General features: G+C 45.1%; 1 protein-coding gene across 1 annotated transcript in view; it reads right to left on the reverse strand.

Moving 5' to 3' along the window:
* Window positions 1-4,027: 4,027 nt before the first annotated feature.
* LOC135914778 (chitinase-3-like protein 1) overlaps window positions 4,028-22,513 on the reverse strand; it is a 326,619-nt gene continuing 308,133 nt past the window's right edge. The window contains exons 13-16 of the mRNA XM_070539354.1: window positions 6,375-6,489; window positions 5,682-5,855; window positions 5,122-5,238; window positions 4,028-4,388 (exon numbers count right to left, since the gene is read on the reverse strand). Of these exons, the coding sequence (XP_070395455.1) occupies window positions 4,206-4,388; window positions 5,122-5,238; window positions 5,682-5,855; window positions 6,375-6,489 (589 nt within the window). The 3' untranslated portion in view covers window positions 4,028-4,205. The remainder of the gene's footprint in view (window positions 4,389-5,121; window positions 5,239-5,681; window positions 5,856-6,374; window positions 6,490-22,513) is intronic.

Below are 22,513 nucleotides of genomic sequence, written 5' to 3' on the forward strand. Positions count from 1 at the left end.
AAAAAGTTGTACGTAACTAGTACGTTGCTGAAAACACCGCAGCTAGATGTAATTTTATGGTGCCTACAAATGCCTCATGGACACTTTGAAAATTAGAACAGTACTTCTCGAGTTAGATAAAATATAGCAATTACCGAATGAAAGCTCAGTAACGAAAGAATTAATGGCGGCTACTTCACTCTGCTGGACACAATATGCACTGGGTTTTCTTCGAGTAACGCAATAGCTCCTTTCTTTACGTCCTGGTGCATCATAATCGGGGAACACTGTACAATTCCCTCAGTAACCGAAATGAGGCCAAGCTGTATGCACTCGAAATCTGAATCAACAGAAGGCATGCGCAGCAGCGTCTATACTCGGACTCGCACAAAAAGAGAGAGAAAGAGAGCGGCTGCAGTTTCACCGGAAAGGCGAAGCATCATTAGGGACATATGAGTTTGCGACAATTACACGAAGGAATATTGAACCACCGAGAGGATTCAGGCTGTCAAAGCGAACTGTCGCCCAACACGAAGTCCGGTATATACACACAGAGCACCGACACCTCAACGCTCAATTCTTCGAGGTCAGACGAAGTTTCCGCAACTGCAAGTATTATATATATATATATATATATATATATATATATATATATATATATATATATATATATATATATATATATATATATATATCTGGTTCGGAAGGCTGGTCGGGCCCTAGCGACACCCCCCCCCCCCCCCCCCGCCGCCTGGAACATGTGAAAGCGGTCCCCCTACGGGGATATAATTTCCTAAGACGGTCTTGTTACCTTTCTTTATGGATAGCCACAACTCTAGCAATTTTCTTTTTGATAGAAAATTTGCAGTTGCTATGCATAGACTGCAAATATATACGAGAGATGTCGAAATCACTGTAAGAGTCATATTGTTTAATTTGTGACACGCCCTCCCCAAGTCACTTGCGTCAAGCTTCAAATGTTCCACTGCCAGCTGTACGCGCACAGCGTGTTTGCATGTTATCTAAAGATGGTCTCCGTTGTTGCCTTACTACGCACACGTTTCACTAAAGCAGCTGCATGCGATGGAGTTAGGAAACTAGCTTTTTAGTATACACAGCTATTTACATACTCTACAGAGACAAAAAGCTGGCAACCGCTCTCTGCGCCTAGCAAGCTTGAGCGAAGTCGAGAAAGTTTCGGCGCTTCTTAGGTAGAGGCTTAAAGCGGTCAATTATAGCGTCACAAGCTCCTCGCTCCATGGCATCGTGAGGAACCCGATTCGTCGGCGCTGCCTAGGACGAGGTGGCGTCACGGCATGATCTTGCAGTGAAGATAGCTCCCAGGAAGAAGCGTGAGAGCGCAATATTTTCTGCAGAAGCCCTAGTGGCAGTTCGAGGCTCAGCGTAGGAGAAAAACGGCCGACCACCATCGGGCGGGCCTCCGCCAGCACGGGAATCGTGGACATTAAATGTTTTCGCCTATAACTTCAAACTTCTCGCTTCAAAATTCCTTTGCAACTTTGAAAATTGCTTTTTTAGGAGTATGATCCCTTCTAGTTGAAACGTGCAGTAATTACGAATGTGGGTGTTGGTGAGAACTACGAGTGCTTGGGCGTTCGTACAGACAAAAATTCAATGGCAATTTAGCGGTAAATGCGAGAGAAATTCGTTATGACAAGGTCGCACCTCCTTGAAGTTCCGGATCCATATATGAAGCCGCATTCGTTACATTGCAAGGCGTGGTTCAGGAGCCCACTCGACACGCGCCCTCCCTCTTCGAGGAGCGAAGGGCCAGTGACGGTGGTCGTGAGCAGATCAGTTCTGTTTTATGTGCGGGTTGCATCCAACAGCTTCATTCTAGCCATTGAGCTGGATTATTCGAAGAGGCGGACATTACTAGCTTGAAAAATCGAAACGCATGTTCGAATTAGGTTCTCAAATACAGCGAACTTTCATCTGGGTGAACTTTAAGGGAGCCAAGGAACTACTTCAGTTACCTGAAAGTTCATAAACTCAATATTCACTAGAATATGGAGCAGCATAGGGCACAGCAGACATTGAGTCAAAATTGTGAAATGCAATTTATGGAGCTATGCAAATCAATATATACGAAGTGTGTAACAATTATTCTGTGCCCATCTAATTTTGAAGAAAACAAATGAAATTTTCGTTTGCACTGGTGCGCTTAAAGCGCAAGAAGTAACAAACGTGTCCAGAGAATCTGTTTTTGTGCACTTCCTCTGGCACACCTTCTCGCTGAGAAGTGGAGTCTCGTAACCTTACAACGCATCCTACAGCATCTGCTAGAGTACAGGATTTGAATTTGCCTCTGCCATTGTGTCTTCCTCGTCACACTCTTACTTTTGGACGAACATTCGAAACAACTTCCAGATCTTACAGTTCAGCACAGGTAACGAGCTCACTGTCACACTGCACATGGTCTTGAAACGAAGTGTTTCTGTCAACATCCAGCTGGTCAAAGACCTCTGTCCACATCCCGGGGTCGATCAGCTTATTACACTGTTCCTCTCGCTCGCTTTCACCAGACCCCTAGGGGAGAAAGACAGGATTTATGCCAGCAGATTTGGGAGCGGTGAGCACCGTCTACGCCAGCGCTGCAGAGCGCAAAACTTTGTTGAACTGATTTCACAAATGAGCCCAGTGCATTGATTAAGTCTGTTCAACTGAAATATTCACTATATGGAAATTCGTTTAATTGAAAGATTTTTGCACAGCATAATAGGAAAGCCGCCAGGGATTTTCTAAAGGCTCGTCATTCTAAAATATTCATTAAACCGACGCTCGTACAACTGAGAGTTTACTGTAATTACATTATAGTACACATTAAAATTTACGAATTGTAGCCGCTCAGTTTGCCAGAGGTATCCACTTAAAGTGAACTTCGAAGATGACACCAGTTTTGACATATTTTCCAAAAGGAAATACACGAGCGTTTTATTTACTTTTGCGCTTAAATCCACAAAAGAGCGCTGTATGAAAAAAGTAAAGCAACACTAAATTTTTACGCCGAGTTTGATGGTGCATATATCCAAACTGGTGCCGCACTAGAAATTCATTCCAAATAGAAACTGTTCTCAAGGACCCCTCTACAATGTGTAAATTGCGATAACTGCTGGAGAGTAAATAATTGAGCAGTGAATTATGGTTTTTTATAAGTTGAATATATGTTTGAATTTCTCGCATAAGCAACGCCCCCCTCCCTTTCTAATGCACATTAAGGGCTAGAATTATCTGTAACAGGCAATTTCGAAAATTTTCCAAACTTAAAGGATCGCCCCGTATGCAGACATATGTACACCGATGCAAACATTAATGCTAGTCTAAGCTATCCCATCGCTTCCATAACTCTAACAAGTTACCCGCTTCCGAGACATCACACACGTAAATGTTTTTCCCTTTGACACTCCTAATGCCGATGAAATAAATGGTTGTGAAGTCCCAAGAATCTTTGAAGCCGCAAGCGCTGAAATTAGGAAAGTCTTCGCACAAACCATTGTTCGCCTGGTAGCGGTCCCATTACCAGCGTTTGAAGAAAACTATGTTTCAATGTATGCATCGGGACATAGATCTCACGTTGAGCAGCTGAGTCGTCGTGCGAGACACTCAGGGTCGGCAAAATTGCCTTCCTTCGCTCTAGGAAACCAAATTGGGCATTAAGAATTTTTAAACAAGCACAGTGTCATAAAAGACTTGTGACACGATGTTCACTGCTCCCAATGTTTTCTTTTTTTTGCAGTTCTCTCTTTTGAGCTTGTTTGTTGGTCCGAAATGTTTGCACGAATTTAAATTTCACTCTCACAATTATGCACTCTCACAATTTAGTTGCGGTGATGTTCAGTCGCTCTTTTACGCAGTAGAATTTGCTTTTTCTACATTAGTAATCCCGTTATCTACATTACTTACTTCTTTTCAACAACCGAGTAGGTCCGGTTTATATTTCACAAATTTGTGCGCAGTAGCAAAAGCTATGCGTTTTTTTAAGATTTTGGGCGATGACAGATAGTAAGTAAAAGAAAGAAAGAGCCAGTTTCCGGTCGCTTCTTTACTTCCTATTAGTCAACCGCTGTACTTTAGAACACTACCACAGGGATATCTCAATGGTTGCTTATTTCTTGGCAGCGCCGGGAATGAAAAGAAAAGAAAGATGGAGTGGGAAAAGTGCACATCGGTGAGCGTGACCGAGGAGCGTCGCTGTAATGTGGTCCTCAGAAGTCGTGTCCGAAAAGGTCGATGTCTTCGTCGACATTCGTTCTCTTGTTAAGCAGGTCTCGGATGGCCTTCAGCCGCGGAAATGCCACTTTGCCCTGGCACATGCCATAGTAGTCCTCGTAGTCCACGTAGTACGCAGCGAAACACGTCTTGTTCGCCTGGTCCAAGATTAGGTCCACCTGGTTGCAAAAATCAGTACAGCAACTTCCGCTCATGAATGTCGCACACTCTTCTGATTGAAAATTTTTGTAAAATATACGCATAACAGCAGTCCCGGCATGGGCAAATAAGGCTGCAGGGTGGATGTGTTAGTCCTAGATGGTGTGAATGGCAGATGGTGCGAGTGGTTGTGCCGCGAGATGGGTCTGTTCACTCCGCAGATTTACACATCAAGCATCCACTATTGGTTCTGCCTACTCACACGTTATGATCTTCTGCCTTAATTGATGAGAACGCAACACTACTACGCGGCTTGATATGCGGTTATATTGTTCTCCAGGAGCAAAAATGTGTACCATTTAAGAAAAACACACTCGCATGCAGGCGCGAGCTCACTGTACTTGTCGCAATTTTGCGACAGTTTAGCTTGCCAAGCAGGCGTAATCGACAACTGTTTTTTGCGTGCGTTTTTACAATATAACTAAGCTTCAGCACTGCTTCGAAGCACATTGCTGCGTGTATTCACATTCTGTGACAATATCCGTGACTGTGACACAAATACACGCCAAAAAAAAACTAGTCATCATCTTGAGGCGGATTTCGTAAGAGAAATATAAGTATAAGCGAGAAAGATAATCCAGCGCGGTGGATTATATTCCGTTGCTTCATACTAAACATTGTTTAACCTGTTGTACATGCACAGCCTAACAAACAAGCTATATGGGTTGCAAAGAGCACACCAACATAGTTCACCTTTCTGGTCACTGTGATATCCGTGTCAAAGGACTGCCAGAATTTAATCTTGTGCCGGAAGGACGACATCGCTGATGAATGCGTCTTTACATTACTCCACCCGTGACCGATGCAAGTCTGAAACATAGAAATAAATATTCCAAAGGTAAATTGCTCGATGGCCGGGCTTTCTGGTGTGACAAATAGCGCAAAAAGCGCGAAAACTGGCGCCTAAGGCTCGAGAGAACGTCTTCATCGCAAACTAATAGACAATATCTCCCAGTAATAATTCATGCGAAAATCTCTCAATTTAACGCTTTGCCCCTGCCTAATTCTGACACGTACTTCCCGTATAATCCGTGAAATTTTGCTATATTCAACGCTTCAATGAAACATTCGAAAAAATTCAGCAAGCACATTGCGGTACACATGCATCAATTAAGAGGCATGTCATAGAACAATAGCCAAGATACGCGCAAGGCAATGAACCAAGAGTTTTCGGTATTTCGTGTAAGGCTTCCAAAGCGCAACTTCGGAGACTAAAAAACTCCAGGGCTCGTGCGCAGCCTAAAAAGCCTTACCTCGGCGTAGTTCATCCAGATTTCCTCGAAGCAAGCATTCCCCGGTTGGAGGTGATCGACTGTGCCGGATACTTTGAACAGCAGCGCCACCATGCTTAGCGACATACAGATGCTCTTCCTGCCCTTGGGTGTGCGAGGTAGAACCAATGCTTTCAGCCAGTTGAGACCTGTGTTCTAGACGAGAAACGGTTTGGTCCACTCAGTAATACAGCATAATACACCGCCATCATATGAAGATCGGTGGGTGTTTGTGAATGATGTCATGACTAAACAATGTAACAAAGAGGAGCTTTGGAAAGGAATCCTCTCTCTTTCTGACCCAGTAAGTCAAAAGGACTTGCCGCTGGAGAAGTTGGCGTGTTTACTCTATTTTTTGTAATGGCGTTGAGCAGGCAACACACAGAGAAAGAGATACTAGGAGACACATTGCGTGTGTCTAGTTTGTTTAATATTGTCTGCTTCGCGCCGCCGGAAAAAGTGTACAAAAAGTCAACTAGACGCACTGCTGCTACATTGAAACCCGTAGATTGTTTCAACGAATTTCATGACTAAATGTGATGCGATTAGGCATATTATATTAGGATTAGGCCTATTAGGATCAGGCCTATTATAACGAACTCAGCGTCGGCGAAGCTTTCGTGACCGTATGCGTCAGCCGTGCCGCTTTTCAGAAAAGGTTGCGGAATAACTCACGATTGGAACATTCGGAGTGAAGGAGCCGTAGTTGTTGAAAGCCGTTGGGAAGACTGTCTTGCAGAGTGGTAGTGGCCTCTGGTAGTGCGTCTCGATGATAAAAATGTCAACCTCTCTGCGAAAGAAATAATGTATTCTGAAAACGAGTAGTTCAAGCATCCATTTCACAGGAAGTTATCGCAGAACCGCCAAAGTTTTCTGAAAGAAGCTTATTTCTAGCTGAACAGTAAAGTATTAGTTGTTTACGACTGCATTTTTAGTACCACATAATAACCATGGCGGTTTTCTTTCGACTGGAGTTTGGTTAAAATTCACATCCAAAATTCGCACCCAACAACTGTTACCGCTATCTTTTTCACTCATATTGAATCACCTCGTTGATTCGCCATAGACCATTATTTTCAGTGCTTGCAAAAGTGACATCAACCTAAAACATAGAATTGAAGTTGAGTTCTAGACACGTTTCTTTTAACATTCAATCTCAAATAAGGGATAAATCGTGAAATTTCCCACGTACCGAAGCGGCATTCTATAACTTACTTCTTTCTTGAGCATTTAGTATGTACTGCTTTCAACAAACCTAGGCTACCGCATAATTTTCAATGGCCATACTGATTTCTCTTACACATAATTTGGTGCTTGCCTGATGTCGGCGTAGTGGTGGCAGTAAGTGCGAACCAATCCGTTCGAAAGAACAAGCCGATAACTTTCCGAGAACAAGTTCAAATGAACCGCGGGGTTTGCGAGATGCTCAAGATGAGTTAAATATTACCTTCAAACAACCTGTTTAACACTTTCTGGTCCAATGATTCCTATAGGAACATTTTTTGCGCGAAATATTCGACTAGGAAAATAAAATTATTGTCACAAATGTGTGCTCATTTTTCAAATTACTCACTTTTTCCAAATTGTGCCATCTACAGATATAGCTGTTCCTAAATTATCAAAAATGTCTGTGCATCACATCACGCTCAGTATTTTTGTAGCCTTCGTAATGCACGTAACGAACCTTGGGTACCACAACAATTTTCTTCAAATATTCTGCGTTCATAGCTGAAACCATTATGATTGGGACTTACCATGCCTGAAAACCATATCCTACCCGCCTCGGTGGATGTTACGCGGGTAAGCACGAGATCGTGGAATCAAATCCAGGCGGCGGCGGCCTTATTTCTATGGCGGCGAAATTCAAAAACGCCTTGTTCCGAGCATGGCGGCACCTTAAAGATCCTCAGGTGTTCAAAATTTACGCAGTCCCCCCTATGCATGGCTCACGATCATATCGTGGTTTTAGTGCATAAAACCCAAGAATGTGATGTCCCAATGTGATAAAACACAAGAATGTCTGTTTGTTAAATATTCTGCTTACAACACAATGAGTTCTTCGCAGTTCACGAGAGAAACTTTAGACTCATCGCAAAACATCCCTGTGAGAACTTTACTATCTGTGTACCTACCCTGTTTTTGTCGCTGAGAACTACGTAATGCAAATGTTTCTCTAAGAACCTGAACAACAAGTCGTAAAAAATTCTCACGCTTAAATAAATGAGATTCTTTGAAGGTCTCATACCTAAACACATTCTAACATACCTTAAGCTAACCTACCTACCTAACATACCTAACATACCATAACACACTCTAAGAAGATGGCTTTAACTTTAAATAACTTAAGAGGCTTCATTAAAAAACAAGAAACAGCAAGATACTTGGCGTGAAAAAATATTTGATGTTTCCTCGCTTCCTGAAAAAAGAGACTCAGTAGCTTTTATACACTCAGTTTTTTGAAAATGGTTGAAACGGGCAAGAATTAGGCAAAGGATCAAATACACCTTGCTGTTTATCATTATAAAATAACATTTTGGTTAGCAAATGTAGAACGAGGTTATGATACACTTCTTTCGCAAGACATACAGGGTTCTAAGAAAGCAGACAAGCCTTGACTGAGTCCACATGTCTACTTGCGAAATGATTCGTGACAGCGTTAACATGCCTGTGGTTGCTACGATTTGAACTAAAATATATTGGAGACCAAGGAGCCGCAAAATTACTTCTACAAGTGACGCAGAAACTTAAGAAGGTGCTCAACGAAAATGGCAAGCCAAGCAAGGTTGAAAACTGGAACTGCGCACTGGGGTCGAACTCACACTAAGCGGCCGATATTTGGAACGCTACAGAGCTGGTTGCATAATAAAAAAGGCAAAAAGGAAGCAACTAGTAAGTAATGATATCAGAAGGGTGTGCTCTTAAAATTAAGTATTTTATGAAGATTGCACACACATTTACGCTTCACCTCCAAAACTAAGTCGAAATCGAGTTCCTGCAGTCCCGTCGAACCCACAGTTTGGCGGTAACACACTCGCAACTTTGCGTTAGCTCTTCAGTATCGTAAGGGTGATTCGGCTAAGCCGGGCAACGAATTAAAATTTTCAGATGGTTGTTACGAGCATGAAACCAGCTTAGCGTCGTTCGCTCTCCTCTTCAGCTACTCAAAGAATTTTTACAGCGAAGCTGTAACCCACTAATGTCCGCGTGGGCGGCCTTTGCTCACACAAAAATTTGGACCGTTCCCGGAGACTGTGCCAACAAGCGAGAACAATTTGCTGCTTCTCCGAGAGGCATCACATGACGTCATTAGGTGACATCATTGCTCGACAAAGACGTCATTGCGTGACGTCAAGGTTGTCGTGATGACGTCGTTAGAATACGTTATAGGGCGATATCATCACGTGACAATGCCATTATCAATAAAGGGAACATCAGACATCCAGCCGTTCGTAGCGATTGCTACAAAGGAAATACATATGGTTTCCTCAAAAGAAACACTTCGCAGTCGAAAAAGAATTCGTCCTGGTGCCGGACCAGGACTGATGTTCAGGATGTCCAGGACGGGACCAGGATGTCCCGGACCAGGACGAATTTTTCTTCAACTGAGAAACATTTCTTTCGATGAACCCATATGGGTTTCCTTTGTAGCAATCGCTACGAACGGGTGGATGTCTGATGCTCCCTTTGTTAATTACTTCTCTCCACCTTACAGGTTTTCGCAGAATTGTTACGTCATGCCATTATCACATAACGTAACGTTGGACACGATAATGTCATCACGCGACCTTTGGTGCGATCATGTCAGCACGTAATGTTTCTTTGACGTGCATACGTAATCACGTTACGTCATCATGGGCCGATGCTGGAGAGATTACAAAGAAGCGGAAATGCGCAATTGCCACTTCTCCGACAAGCATGAATGACTTCATCAATTAGCATCATTGCTTGATGACGATGTAATCGCGAGCCGTCATGTTTCGCTTGATGACATGATCACGTGACGTCACCAGACGATATTGTGACGTGAGATGTCGTTGTCTTGTAACGTAACATTTGACGTGATAATGTCATCACGTGACCTTTGGTGTCATGAAACACGCGGTGTTTGAGGTAATGACGTTATCACATTTCATCATATCAAACGGGATATCGCCACTTGGTCTCATGGGTTTCGGTACCGTGGGATGTACACGTCGTATTTTTCGCTTCAGGGGTCATATCATTATTTCGTATTTAAAAAGAATATCCCCCTGAGCAGCTGTGGCGGTTTACCACAGCTTCGCTGGACATCCACTTTTGGAGGTGCGGGATGGCGCGTAATCTTTTTTTAATATAATCTTATGTAACGAATTAACAACAATAATTTTCTACCATTGAAAACGCTGATATAAGGGCTAAATATGCAATGCAAAAGTTGCAGAACCTATTGAGAAATATCCAAATAATTTCTTTTCCTGATGATAGCAGCTGTGATATTTTATTTTTTTGGGGGGGGGGGGGGGGCTGCAAAGAAAGCACTCGATATTTGAAAAAAGTTGCCCATGTTTACGTGATTATGCGCTGCGGCATTAGGGCCCTCAAACATGCTACCAACTAAGGGTTGACGCTGCATGCGTGCCGAAGGTATCCGTAGGCCGGCAAAAAAATGGTACGCGATGGCCACACCTCTCATCTGCAATACAACGCCATCTGCCGCCAAAACGGTCTCTCCCTTTACGCTGTAGTAAAAACACTGCAATAGCTCCAAGACTTTTTATGTTACTTATCGCACATATCATCGCTTCAATCAACAAGATATCTCGGCTAAAGTGGAAGCCAAGACAATTGTATTCGATCCCTCTCACTTGCTCAAAGCCTAATCGTGTCTGCGGTCTGTGTGCAGCATCAATAATTCGTTCATGGGATGTTTGAGGACACTGATGGCGCTGCGCATATGCGCATATGAATATGTTACTTTTTAAAATCTCGCGCGCTTTATTTACAGACCGAAATAATTAGAACCACAGCAGCTATTGACGCATAATAATATTTATTTGGACAATTGAAAGCGACGCTGTCTTTACTTGTTTTCCCGATTTTCCGGGCGCTGCTGCTGCTGTGGTCTGCATCTCGCGCGCCACTGCATTTCTTGCAACACCAGCAGATCGCACTCGCCACCTGGTCTTCTGGCAATGTACGGGGAAAAAAGACTCAATGCCCTTCCACTCTGCGAAGAGGGATGACCAGCGACGCTGTGTATGTGGGCCCCTTTATGGCGAACTGCACCTCCGCCGCGGGTCGCCCGACATTGCCCTATCTCCGGGATAGACCCACATAAGGGGAGTGCTTAACGCCTGTTTCACCTCCGCCGCGGGTCGGCCATGCATTGCAGTATCTCCGGGATCGGCTCACGTATGGGGGTTTTTTCGCTTCCAACAACGACATGAATATTTGCTTGGATGGTTGAGGTATATAACTTCGCTGTCAAACTGAATGCTTCAAATACTCGCGCAAGCAAAGACGAAACGTGAAAGTGAATCTTGGTTGTCAGAAATACGTGAGAAAAAGAAGGCCACACGAAGAATATTTTAGAACCACATAAAGTTATTAGGCAGGAAGTCGACAATAGAACATATCCTATGCGATGATGGAAACAAACATGAAGGGGACGCCGCATTATAGTACACCCGAAAAACAACACTTACATATTTGCAAGGCAATAACGGGGCCGTAGTTGAGGAAAAAAGGAGCATCAAATTACCAAATGGAAAAGGAGATGGTGATCACAAATTTCTACTGGAAGAAAGCCGAAGAGAAAATTCCGAAGCGCACAGCCACAGGGCTAGACGAGGTTACCGTTAGGCTGATTAATGAACCTAGACGAAGAAGTGAAGAAGCTCCATTAAAAACTGTAGAAAGAAGTGTAATAGGTGACAAAGTAGAATGCATTTAATTTATAAAGGTAACGTGGAAAAAGCCTTACAGGCAAGTAAACAAAAGCTGGAAGCAATATATAGTGGTGGTTTGAGTGAATGTCAGAATGGCTTCAGAATGGCAGAATATGTAGGCGTTTGCATGATGACCTATTTGTCCTTACTCAGTGTATTCAAACATCGAGAGCAGAAAGGAGATCGTTATAAGACGCCTATTCGACATTACAGGAGCGTATGGCAACGTAGACCGCAACATTTCACGGATATTCTGGAAAGAGAAGGCTTAGGCGACAATTGCCTGCACCTTTTGGGGGAGATTTGCCTAGAAAATGCCGTTTGGGTTGAATGGGAAAGGATGAGGAGTGAGGAGATAATTTATATAAACAAGAGACTGAGGCAGAGGTGCCCTTCATCCCCACTGCTGTTTATGACGTACATGATGAGGATGTAAAAGGCGCTAGAAAGAAGTAATATCGAGTTGAATCTGTCATACATATAGGCGGGTACAGTAGTAGAGAAGCAGGTTCCGGTTTGGTTTATGCGGATGACATTGTGTTGCTAGCAACAAGCAAAGTGATATGCAACGTCTGGCTAATACCTGTGGACAGGAAGGCAATACGTTAGGTCTAAAATGTAGCATTAAAAACTCTGGTGTTCTGGTATTCAATGAAAACAGTGAACAAACAGTGATAATACAGGGCAAGGAAAACCTTGTTATTTGGATAAAGTAATTCAATTGACATATGGATGTACAGTAAAAAACAATACCAGTAAAGGGGAAGAGAAATGCTGCCTTATTGAAACACAAAATGCGATGGGGATACATAGGTGCGAGGTGCTCCGGGGTTATGTGGAAAGGTGTAATGGTTCTAGGACCTACATTTGGAAATGCCGTTGTTTGCTCGAAATCAGGGGTGCAATCAGAACTCGATAACACCCAAAGCTCAGTGGGACGACTGGTATTGGCCCCCTCACGGGAAGACTACAAATGAAGTTCTGCAGGGTGATATGGGCTGGACCAGTTTTGAAATGAGGGACGCTGACAGTAAAATTCATTATGAAGAACGAGTGAGAAACATGAAACAAAGTAAATGGGCTGGGAGAGTGTTCAGGCATTTGCACAGGAATAACATTGATTCACAGTGGAGGAAAAGAAGTAGGAAGCTTTCCAGCAAGTATGCGGCTCGTAGGGTGGGCAACACAGCAACAAAGAACGTAAAGCGGAAGTCAGAGAGGCTGAAATAATCTGATGGGTGGCGACAGTGGAAAAGAAACCTGCCACAAGTAATTACTTAAGACGAAAAGCCGAAATCAGGAAACAAAGAATTTATCAGAACTCAAAGGGAAGCTCATTATTTTTCGAAGCGAGATCAGCATGCCTTAGAACAAGAACTTAAAAGCGAGATATAAGAAGGAACATAAAACATGTGCTTGTTAGGCTAAAGCAAGTGAAACAATGCAGCATGTCTTTTTTTAGAATGAAAAGATATCTGCCCAGTGGTCAATTTAGGAATCACGAGCCTCCTTGAAGCTCTTGGGTGCAGCGAGAGTAGGAGAAAGTAAACATGTTCGCAATAGAGTTTAATAAGAGGTGATTGGAAGATGGGTGGACCAAAAGTAGGGAAACGACAGACAACCGGAGGCGTACAAAAATAAAGTTAATAATAAGGGTTCAGAAACTTTGGTTATTGGAATTCATCGTGTTTGTCTTTTTTTTCTGTTTGATACAGGTAAGACATTCGGCAATAAAATAAGTGCTTCGTGGCACAACCCACCGCCCCAAGGGGACGCTCATAACATCTGCCCGTCAATCCATGCTTGCGCGCGCAGCTGGGCTCCTTGGAACTCCACCAGATGGCGCTCGCTTTGGCGGCAGCGTTTCACAGCTTGTGCGTACGGCACGTCCGGTGCTGGCTTTCATGTGCTACAAGAATGCGGATGCTGGGATGTGATGGTGTAAACATTACAATCGCCCATAGCCTGAAGAGAGCGCTTGGAACTAGCGTCTCAAGAACGTGCTGACCACTTAAGCAGAAGGAACACGTAAGCACGCGCGAACAAAATGGTTCCTGAGCGTGCACTAAGCCTCGAGGCCCAAAAGAAGCGTCGCAAGGAGCTTCTTCACCACGCATTGAAACGTAGGGAAGACCGCTGTTGCCATGATGCGATGTGCCATGTGAGGCAATCACAATTCTCAACCTTCTAAGGGGATTATGAACAATTCCGCATTACAACGCCTGAAGCAAACACGTCTCCCTATGTGTTCCTCGGACTATGAAGACAAATAACAGTGAGGCACGCAAGGTAATGTTTGAAATATTTCACCACTCTCGTATTAGCCTAAACGCTGAAGAAATTGCATATTCTCCGCCAACATCACCGATAATTCATCCTCATCATCATCAGCAGCTGCAGCAGCCTATTTATGTCCTCTGCAGGACGAAGGCCTCCCCTGTGATCTCCAATTATCCCTGTCCTGCGGCAACCGATTCCAACTAGCACCCGCTAATTTCCTAATATCGTCGCACCACTTAGATTTCTTCCCTCCTATACTGCGCTTTCCTTCTCTTGGTACCCATTTTGTCACCCTAATGGTCCAACGGTTATGCAGTCCGCGCAATACATGACCTGCCCTGCGCGATTTTTCCTCTTAATTTCTATTAGAATATCGTCTATATCCGTTTTCTGTCTGATCCAAACCGCTATCTTTCTTTCTCAAAAGTTATGTCTAGCATTCCTCATTCAATCGCTCTCTGAGCGGTCCTTATCTTGTTGCCAAGCTTGTTTGTCAGTCTCGAAGGCTCTGTGCCATATGTCAGCACCAGTAAAATGCACTGATTTTATACCTTCCTTTTCAATGATAACGGTAAGCTCCCAGTCAGGAGTTCACGATGTCTGCCGAATGCGATCCAACCAATTTTTATTCTTCTGTGAATTTTCTTCTCATGGTCGGGGTTCCCTGTAATTAGTTGACCTAGGTAAACATACTCCGTCACAGGCGCTAGAGGGTGACTTGAGATCTTGAACCATATGGGTTTCCTTTGCCCGGTTATCTATCATTATCTTAGTCTTCTGCATAATATTCTTCAGCCCCACTCTTACGCTCTCCTTCTGAAGGTCCTCAATCCTCTGCTGTAAGTCGTCCGCAGTGTTGCTGAATAGAACAATGTTATTGGCAAAGCGAAGGTTGCTGAGGTATTCGGCGTCGATCCTTACTCTTTAACCTTCCCAGTTTAATAGCTTGAATAATTCTTCTAAGCACGCAATGAATAGCATTGCAGAGATTGTGTCTCCATGTCTGACCCCTTTCTTTATAGGTATTTTCCTAATTTTCTTGGGTAGAATTAAGGGGGCTGTGCAAGCTCTGTTGATATTTTCCAGGGTATGTACGTAAGTGGTCTGTACTCCTTGATTACGCAATGCCTCTATGACTGCTCATTTCTCTACTGAATCAAATGCGTTTTCTTAACCTATAAAAGCCATGTAGAGAAGCTCGTTGTACTCTGCGGATTTCTCGATAACCTGATTATTGACATGGATGTGATCTATTGTAGAGTATCCTTTCCTGAAGCCAGCCTGTTCACTTGGCTGACTGAAATCCAATGTTGCCCTTGTTATATTAGAGGTTATTTTGGTAAATATTTTATGTAATACTTGGAGTAAGCTAATGGGCCTATAGTTTTTCCGTTCTTTAGCATCGGCCTTTTTTTGGATTAGTATAATGTTTGCATTCTTCCAGTTTTCTGGGACTTGCAGTCGATAGACATTTCCTATAGAAAGCCGCCAGTTTTCCTAGCATTATGTCTCCTCCATCTTTGATTAAATCGACTGTTATTCCATCTACTCCTGCCACGGCCCCCGTTTCATGCTTTACAAGGGCCTGCTGACCTCAACTATTGTTATAGGAGGAGTTTCTGTATGAGGTTCATTATTGTTTTGAACAGAGTACTCTTGAGTCTTCTTGGTAGTGTACAGATCAGTATGGAATTCTTCCGCTGCTGCTATACTACCTGCGAGATTGCTGATGATATTACCCTGCTTATCTTTCAGTGCATACATCTTGATTAGTCCTATGCACATCTTGATTAGTCCTATGCCAAGTTTCCTCCTCCCTGATTTCAGGCTGCGGCAATTTTTTACGGCTTCTTCAGCAAGTCTCACGTTATAAATTCTAACATCATTTATTTTCAATTTGTTGATCAATTTTGAAAGTTCAGCGAATTCTATCTTATCTCTTGAGTTGGACACTTTCATCTTTTGTCGTTTCTTTATTAGGTTCTTTGTTACTTGGGAGAGCTTGCCTACTTGTTGCCTTGGTGCCTTGCCTCCCCCTTCAATTGCTGCCTGTCAAGCCAGCCTCGTTACGGTTTCATTCATTATAACTATGTTATCATCATCATCTCTCTCTTCTGAGGCTGCATATTTGTTTGGAAGTACCAGCCTAAATTTGTCTGCTTTTACGCTTACTACCTCTAAGTTGACCTGTCCTTTCTTGACCAATTTTACTCTTTCTCTCTTCACATTGAGGTGAATCCTAGCCCATATCAACCTATGATCACTGCACTTTACGCTACCCATAACTTCTGCATCCTGCACTATGCTGGGATCAGCAGAAAGTATGAAATCAATTTCATTTCTTGCTTAACCATTAGAGCTTTTCAACGTCCACTTTCCGTTGCTACGTTGCCTGAAAAATTTATTCGAAGCTTATTCCTTTCTTTTCATTATTCGTTATTCTTTTCATTAAGCTTTTCATTATTCGAAGCTCATTCCTTTCTGGGAATTCTACCAGTATCTCTCCTCATGAGTTTCTAGAATCGACGCAGTAGCTGCCAATTGCCTGTTCAGCCGCCTGCTGTTTCCCCACTTTTGCATTCAAATCACCCATTACTACAGTATACTGAGTTTGCACTTTTTTCATCGCTAATTAAACATCTTCATAAAACTGATCTACTTCCTCATCGTCGAAACTGGATGTTGAAACGGAGGCTTGTATTACCTTTATTCTATCCCTCTTAATAAGGTTGGTTACAAATACTGCTACCCTCTCGTTAAGGCTGTAGAATTCGTCAATGTTGCCCGCTATGTCCTTACAGACTAGGCCCTACCCCGTATTGCTTCTTAGCTGGGAGACCCCTATAGCAGATGACATGCCCGTTATTTAGAAATGTGTAAGCGTCACCAGTTCTTATAATATCACTAAAGCCGATAAGATCCCATACAATGGCTGTTAATTCCTCAAAGAGTCCTGCTAAGCTAGCCTCACTCGAGAGGGTTCGGGTGCAAAACGTTGCAAGGGCCAGTTTCCATTGGCGGCCTCTCCGGATCCAGAGATTCTTAGCACCCTCTGCTGCGTTACAGGTCTGACCGCTACCTTGGCCAGGTTCTCCGCAGCTGTTGGGGACTGAGCGCCATCAGGTAAGTGAGTAAGCCATGTGGGAGGGCGTGGCCGAATATTGCACCAGAGAGACCAATTCTTGTTCTGGTGAGGGAGTGTCTTGTTCAAGCTTAGTGGGCCTTCATAACTTGGTTGTACCAGGATCTGAATAGCCCCACTCGCTCTCGGCACCAATAATTATCGTCAATGAAAGCAAACAGCATACAAAACTACGCTAACATCGATTTTCAAAGCGCATGGGAGGCGCACATATTTTCAATTAGCTGTTTAGCTTTTACATTCAAGATATTGGATATAAATTCACATTTTAAAAGTAACTTCATTTGCTAATGTTATTCAATTACCTGAGCTTATTGCAAAGAATACCTGCAGTTGCTCCAGAGGAAAGTGAACAATACTAAGTTGGTTGCATTCTGATGACTCATAAAAGCTTTTTCTAAAGTTTAACCGACTTCACTAAAACACCCTGTATACTTCGAGCTTAGTGCCTAAAATAATACGTATTTTAAACAAAGTATCCATGACCTTGAAGAATATACATGTTGTGCGGGTGTACGTCTCTTCTCTCCCGGGAACAAAAATAGTCTGATAAATGTGTGGTGGCAGCGGGCACCTTTTCACGCGGCAACAGTAAAATAAAAACAGCAACGGTATCGTGCGACTCCATTTCGGCAGCCGCTGATTGGCTGGTGCTGCAGGAGCGAGAAGGCTGGCGACGCCTACCACATACTTGCTCGTAACTCAGCCCAGCCATTCAGCAGCAGCTGAAACGGATAGCTCCACCAAGTGGACGCTTACAGAACACCCGCCAGGGTACCTGAGAAAATAGATCTGACCTTCAACGCGTTCTGTGTCCTTAATTCGCATTATGTCTTTTCTTGCATCTTGTAGCAAAGAGGAAGCAGCTATACCAATCAGCATTAAAGTTTCCTGTAATATCCAAGCGTCGCTGTTGGGCGCTACCTAAGCACTGTGAAACTCTGCCACGTTGATTAATACGGTATCTCCTCATGTGTGACTGTCTCAAGGAGTGGTCATAGCACAGAACACCTATAATACTTAGAGCAGGGAAACTGACTTCCACAGTGCAACGAAAATGAGTGAACACGCGGCGTCGTGAACGAATGCACAGGAGTGAAAGATGGCGCTGGCAAAATCAATAGTAATATCATCATCATTACGTAGTTAGTAATATGGCTGCTGTTGTAGCGGCGGGTGGGGTTCATCGCCCTGCTCCCTCGCTGGTATTGGGCGTTTTGATAGCGATGATGAAGCGGTACTCATTTGTGGAGTACTCTAATATGACCACATATATCTTTATTGGGTCGCTAGGTGACCAAGAGACCCCAACTGGATAAAGACACTTGACATAAATAGGCTTACTTCTTTATTTTCTTTATTATCAATGGTAAATGAAGTAGTACATGTCCAGAATTCTGGTAAAGGTCAGGTGGACTTTGTGGTGTCAGTCACCGTCTTTACAACATAGAGTAATACAGATGGACATGTATTTAATAGAATTTAAAGCAGAAGTCAAGCAAAGTTTTCTCATCGTGTTCGGCGTGCCGCTAAAGAATTGAGAACGAAGCTTCACAGAACGATGTTTATGCTGCGTTGGAAAAAGCCACCAGGGAGCCGAGTGGAGCGGACGCGCTTCGCATGGGCTGCTGCTTTTATCGCGAGTTATTGCGGTTAACCTTAACCAACCTTCACGATTTTGTGCCACTGAACTCAACAAGGCAGTCGGCATCGAAAGTCGCCAGAATTACCGTGGTGAGTGGATTTGTTTACCTTGACGCACCGAGCAACGAGCACCTCGACATATTCGAATACCGTTCTCCGAACGCCGCACGCGCCCCAGGAGCGGGCCCGCGTGGCCTCGGGATCACCGAGAATGGCAGGGGAAATGAACCGCAGTGCTCACGAAATGGACATAGAGAACAATAGCCAAGACTCCACAGCGGTCCAGAGCAACATGGAATTCGATGAGAACAGCTGCAAGACGCTGAGTCAAGCTGGCCCATGGTTCCAAGCAATCAAGGCAAGAAAAAACAAGAAGGCGCCGAACGAGGACCGCATACAAGAGGGAGGAAAGCAAGGACACCCCCAGAACCAGCAAGGAGGACTGAACGCGAGGAGCAACCTGAGAGTGGAAGCAAGCATGCAAGCCAACAGCAACCACCAACGGCAGCAAGATCAGGGAAGCCGAACCAACGGCAAGCCACCGCCGCGACGCGTGACGCCACCGCTGCCAGAGAATGATCACAAGGTGGTATACCGACCGAGAACCGGCATGAAACTGTCCAGCTGGCCGGACGAGAAGATCACCGAAGGACTTGCAAGGGCAAGTGGTTCCCCTTTCAAAGAATTTTGCGCGAACGTAACCATCCAAACGCAGTGGAAGCAGAACCTGATAATTGCCAGCACCGCAGACGAGGACTACGCACTGAAACTCGGTTCCATCAACGGCATCGAACTTGGGGCGGCCACATACGAAATGACGCCGTACATCGAACCGCTCCCAGGAACAGTACGTGGAGTCGTGCACGGCATCACTGCGTGTACGACGGAGAAACGACTTGCGGAACTGCTGGCAGCCAACAACTGTGGCATCCTGCATGCGAGGATGCTCGGCAAATCCACCTCAGCCGTTATCACCTTCGAAGGTCCGCACATCCCTTTCTATGTGAAGGTGGCCGGCTCGTACACACGTTGCCGCCCATACCGCAGATCGGTACAGTATTGCAAGGCCTGCGGAGAAATCGGCCACCGGCAGGACGTATGCCCTAACCCAGACAAACACATTTGCAACAGGTGCGGGGTGCAGAACCCACAAACAGATCATGATTGCCAGTTGCAGTGCAAACTGTGGACTACCTCACGAGACGGCAAGCAAGGAGTGCGAGAAAAGGCTCAAGCTAAGACCCCCACCCCTGTACGTGAGGGAGAGAAGTAAATCAAGAGGCCGACAACCACCTATCACAAGGGAGACAAGTTCAAGCTCCTCGGAATATCGAACAAGTAAGCCACAGCAAGAACAGCAGAAGATCAGCTGGGCGGAAGTGATAGCCGGTTCCAAGTCGACAACCGACCCATTTCCCTCACTGCCGACACAAGAGCGAAATTCGAGATACGAGGAAACCATCGCCTCCCTCAGAAGGCAAAACGCCGACCTGATGAAACGGAATGAAGTTCTCATGAAGCGTCTAGAAGAGCAAGAAGGACGTCAGGAGGAACGGGACCGAAGAGCTCAGGCCAGGGAACAAGCCCTGGAGAGAAAGCTCCAACATCTCATTGACCAATTGCAAAAACAGCAGACACCGACCATAACGCCAACGCCGCCGAGGGAACATACTCCCCCGATAGAGGACTTAGAATCGGGAATAGAGTACAAGATGAACAAGGCCCGAACCGAAGACAAGACCGAACTGAGAAATGAATTCCGAGCCGAACTGGCTCACGCCGTCGACACCATAAGCAAGTCTGTGGCAGCCACCGTCCAAGCAGCCTTACAAACGCTCCGCCAGGAGATCACCCAGATGGGCAACGAGCTCAGCCAACGCATCTCCATCCTAGAAAGGGAAAAAGAGCAGGCAAGGAAAAAGCCAAAATACCCCATCAGAGAAGCCCAGATGAACGAGACTCTGGGAAGCCAAGATGGCGAATAAAATAGCAAAGAAGAAAGAAGCGACCGAAACCCTCAAAATTTGGCAGTGGAATTGCAGAGGAATAAATCGGAAGCGGCAAAATTTACTTCACCTATGCACCCTACACCAACCTGACGTCATCGCGTTACAGGAAACAGAGACAAATAATATTACGATGCGCGGCTACAAAACGCACATTGCCGAAGGAAGGACCCGGACCGCCGTCCTCATCAAGAAGCACTACACGACGCAGCAGCACGAAATCAACCACAGAATCGAGCACACTCTGATTGAGCTGGTTCCTCCCAAGAAAACCCTGCAGAGCCTCTACATCCTGAATGTATACAGTCCTCCGCGCGACACACTAAAGGACTTGGACAAGTTACTGAGAGAAGTGAAGAAAGTCACCGACGGTCAGAAACTTCTCGTGGTGGGCGACTTTAACGCTCCACACGTGGCTTGGGGCTACCGATCAACCAACAAGAAGGGTATGGACGTGCAGAACGCGGCACAACACCACCAGCTGACGTTGTGGACCGATCCTCTAATACCAACTAGAATCGGCAACAGTGTCTCCAGAGACACCAGCCCAGACCTGACCTTCTCCACTGGCTTCAGGCAAGTCGAGCGGTCGAGACTGGACGAGACTCTGGGCAGCGACCATGATATCATCCAGACCGAAATCATGCGCCACAAAACCCCCGTGAGATTAGGTCAAGCCAAAATTACAGACTGGCCTGCTTTCCGCAAAGATGAACACACCAGAAGCCTAGAGAACATCGAGGAGTGGACCAAGAACGTGATGGACTTGGTTACAAAGTACACAAAGACCATCCAACTCACTGCGGACAATCCCGAAGTCGACCCACACCTACTTCACCTCTGGGAGGCAAGGCGAGGACTTTTGAAGAGATGGAAGAAGCAGAAGAGAAACCGCAAACTCAAGATCCGCATTGCCGCAGTCTCGCGGCAGGCGGAGGAGTATGCTGAAAAACTCGGACGTCAGAACTGGAATCAAGTGTGCGACCAGTTACAGGGAACCCTCAGCAACCGAAAGACCTGGGCCATTCTAAAGACCCTTCTGGCGAAGACGGAATCAAAAACTGTCACGGGACAACACATACAAAGACTTATACACAACTTCCAGGGAACCGAAGAAGAAGCGCTCGAAGCCATCACTGCGAAATACATCGGAGACAAGCAACAACGGAAGACGCAGCCAGTCATTCACCCGGAGTACGAGGGGGAACCCAATCCGGATTTAGACCAACCTTTCACCAAGTCGGAGATCGTGGCAGCCTTAAGAAATCTCACAAGAAACACGACGCCCGGCAGGGATAAAATTAACAACAAGACCCTCCGTAACCTGGACGACGGGGCGACGGAGAGTTTGCTAAAGTATATCAATGAAAGCTGGGAGACGGGCAGTATACCGGCTTCCTGGAAGCACGCGGACGTAACGATGATCCCGAAACCCGGCAAGCCCATCAACCTACAGAACCTGCGTCCGATCTCTCTTACGTCATGCGCGGGAAAACTCTTCGAGCACATGGTCCACAATCGTCTCTCGCCCTACCGGGAAGAAGGTGGGCACCTGCCGAACACTATGTTCGGTTTCCGGCCTAACCTCTCCACCCAGGACATTCTACTTCAGCTTAAAGAAGAAGTCATCGACGGCCTCAGCACATGCCACAAGAGTACCATCCTGGCACTCGACGTGAAGGGAGCCTTCGACAACGTCTCACACGAAGCAGTGCTAAACAGCCTACAACATACCAACTGCGGACGGCGGACATACAACTACGTCCGGGACTTCCTGACGGGTAGAACGGCAACCATAGGCCTGGGGAATCTCAG

This window comes from Dermacentor albipictus, chromosome 5, assembly GCF_038994185.2.
Source record: "Dermacentor albipictus isolate Rhodes 1998 colony chromosome 5, USDA_Dalb.pri_finalv2, whole genome shotgun sequence".
In the NCBI taxonomy this organism is placed as follows: Eukaryota; Metazoa; Arthropoda; class Arachnida; order Ixodida; family Ixodidae; genus Dermacentor; species Dermacentor albipictus.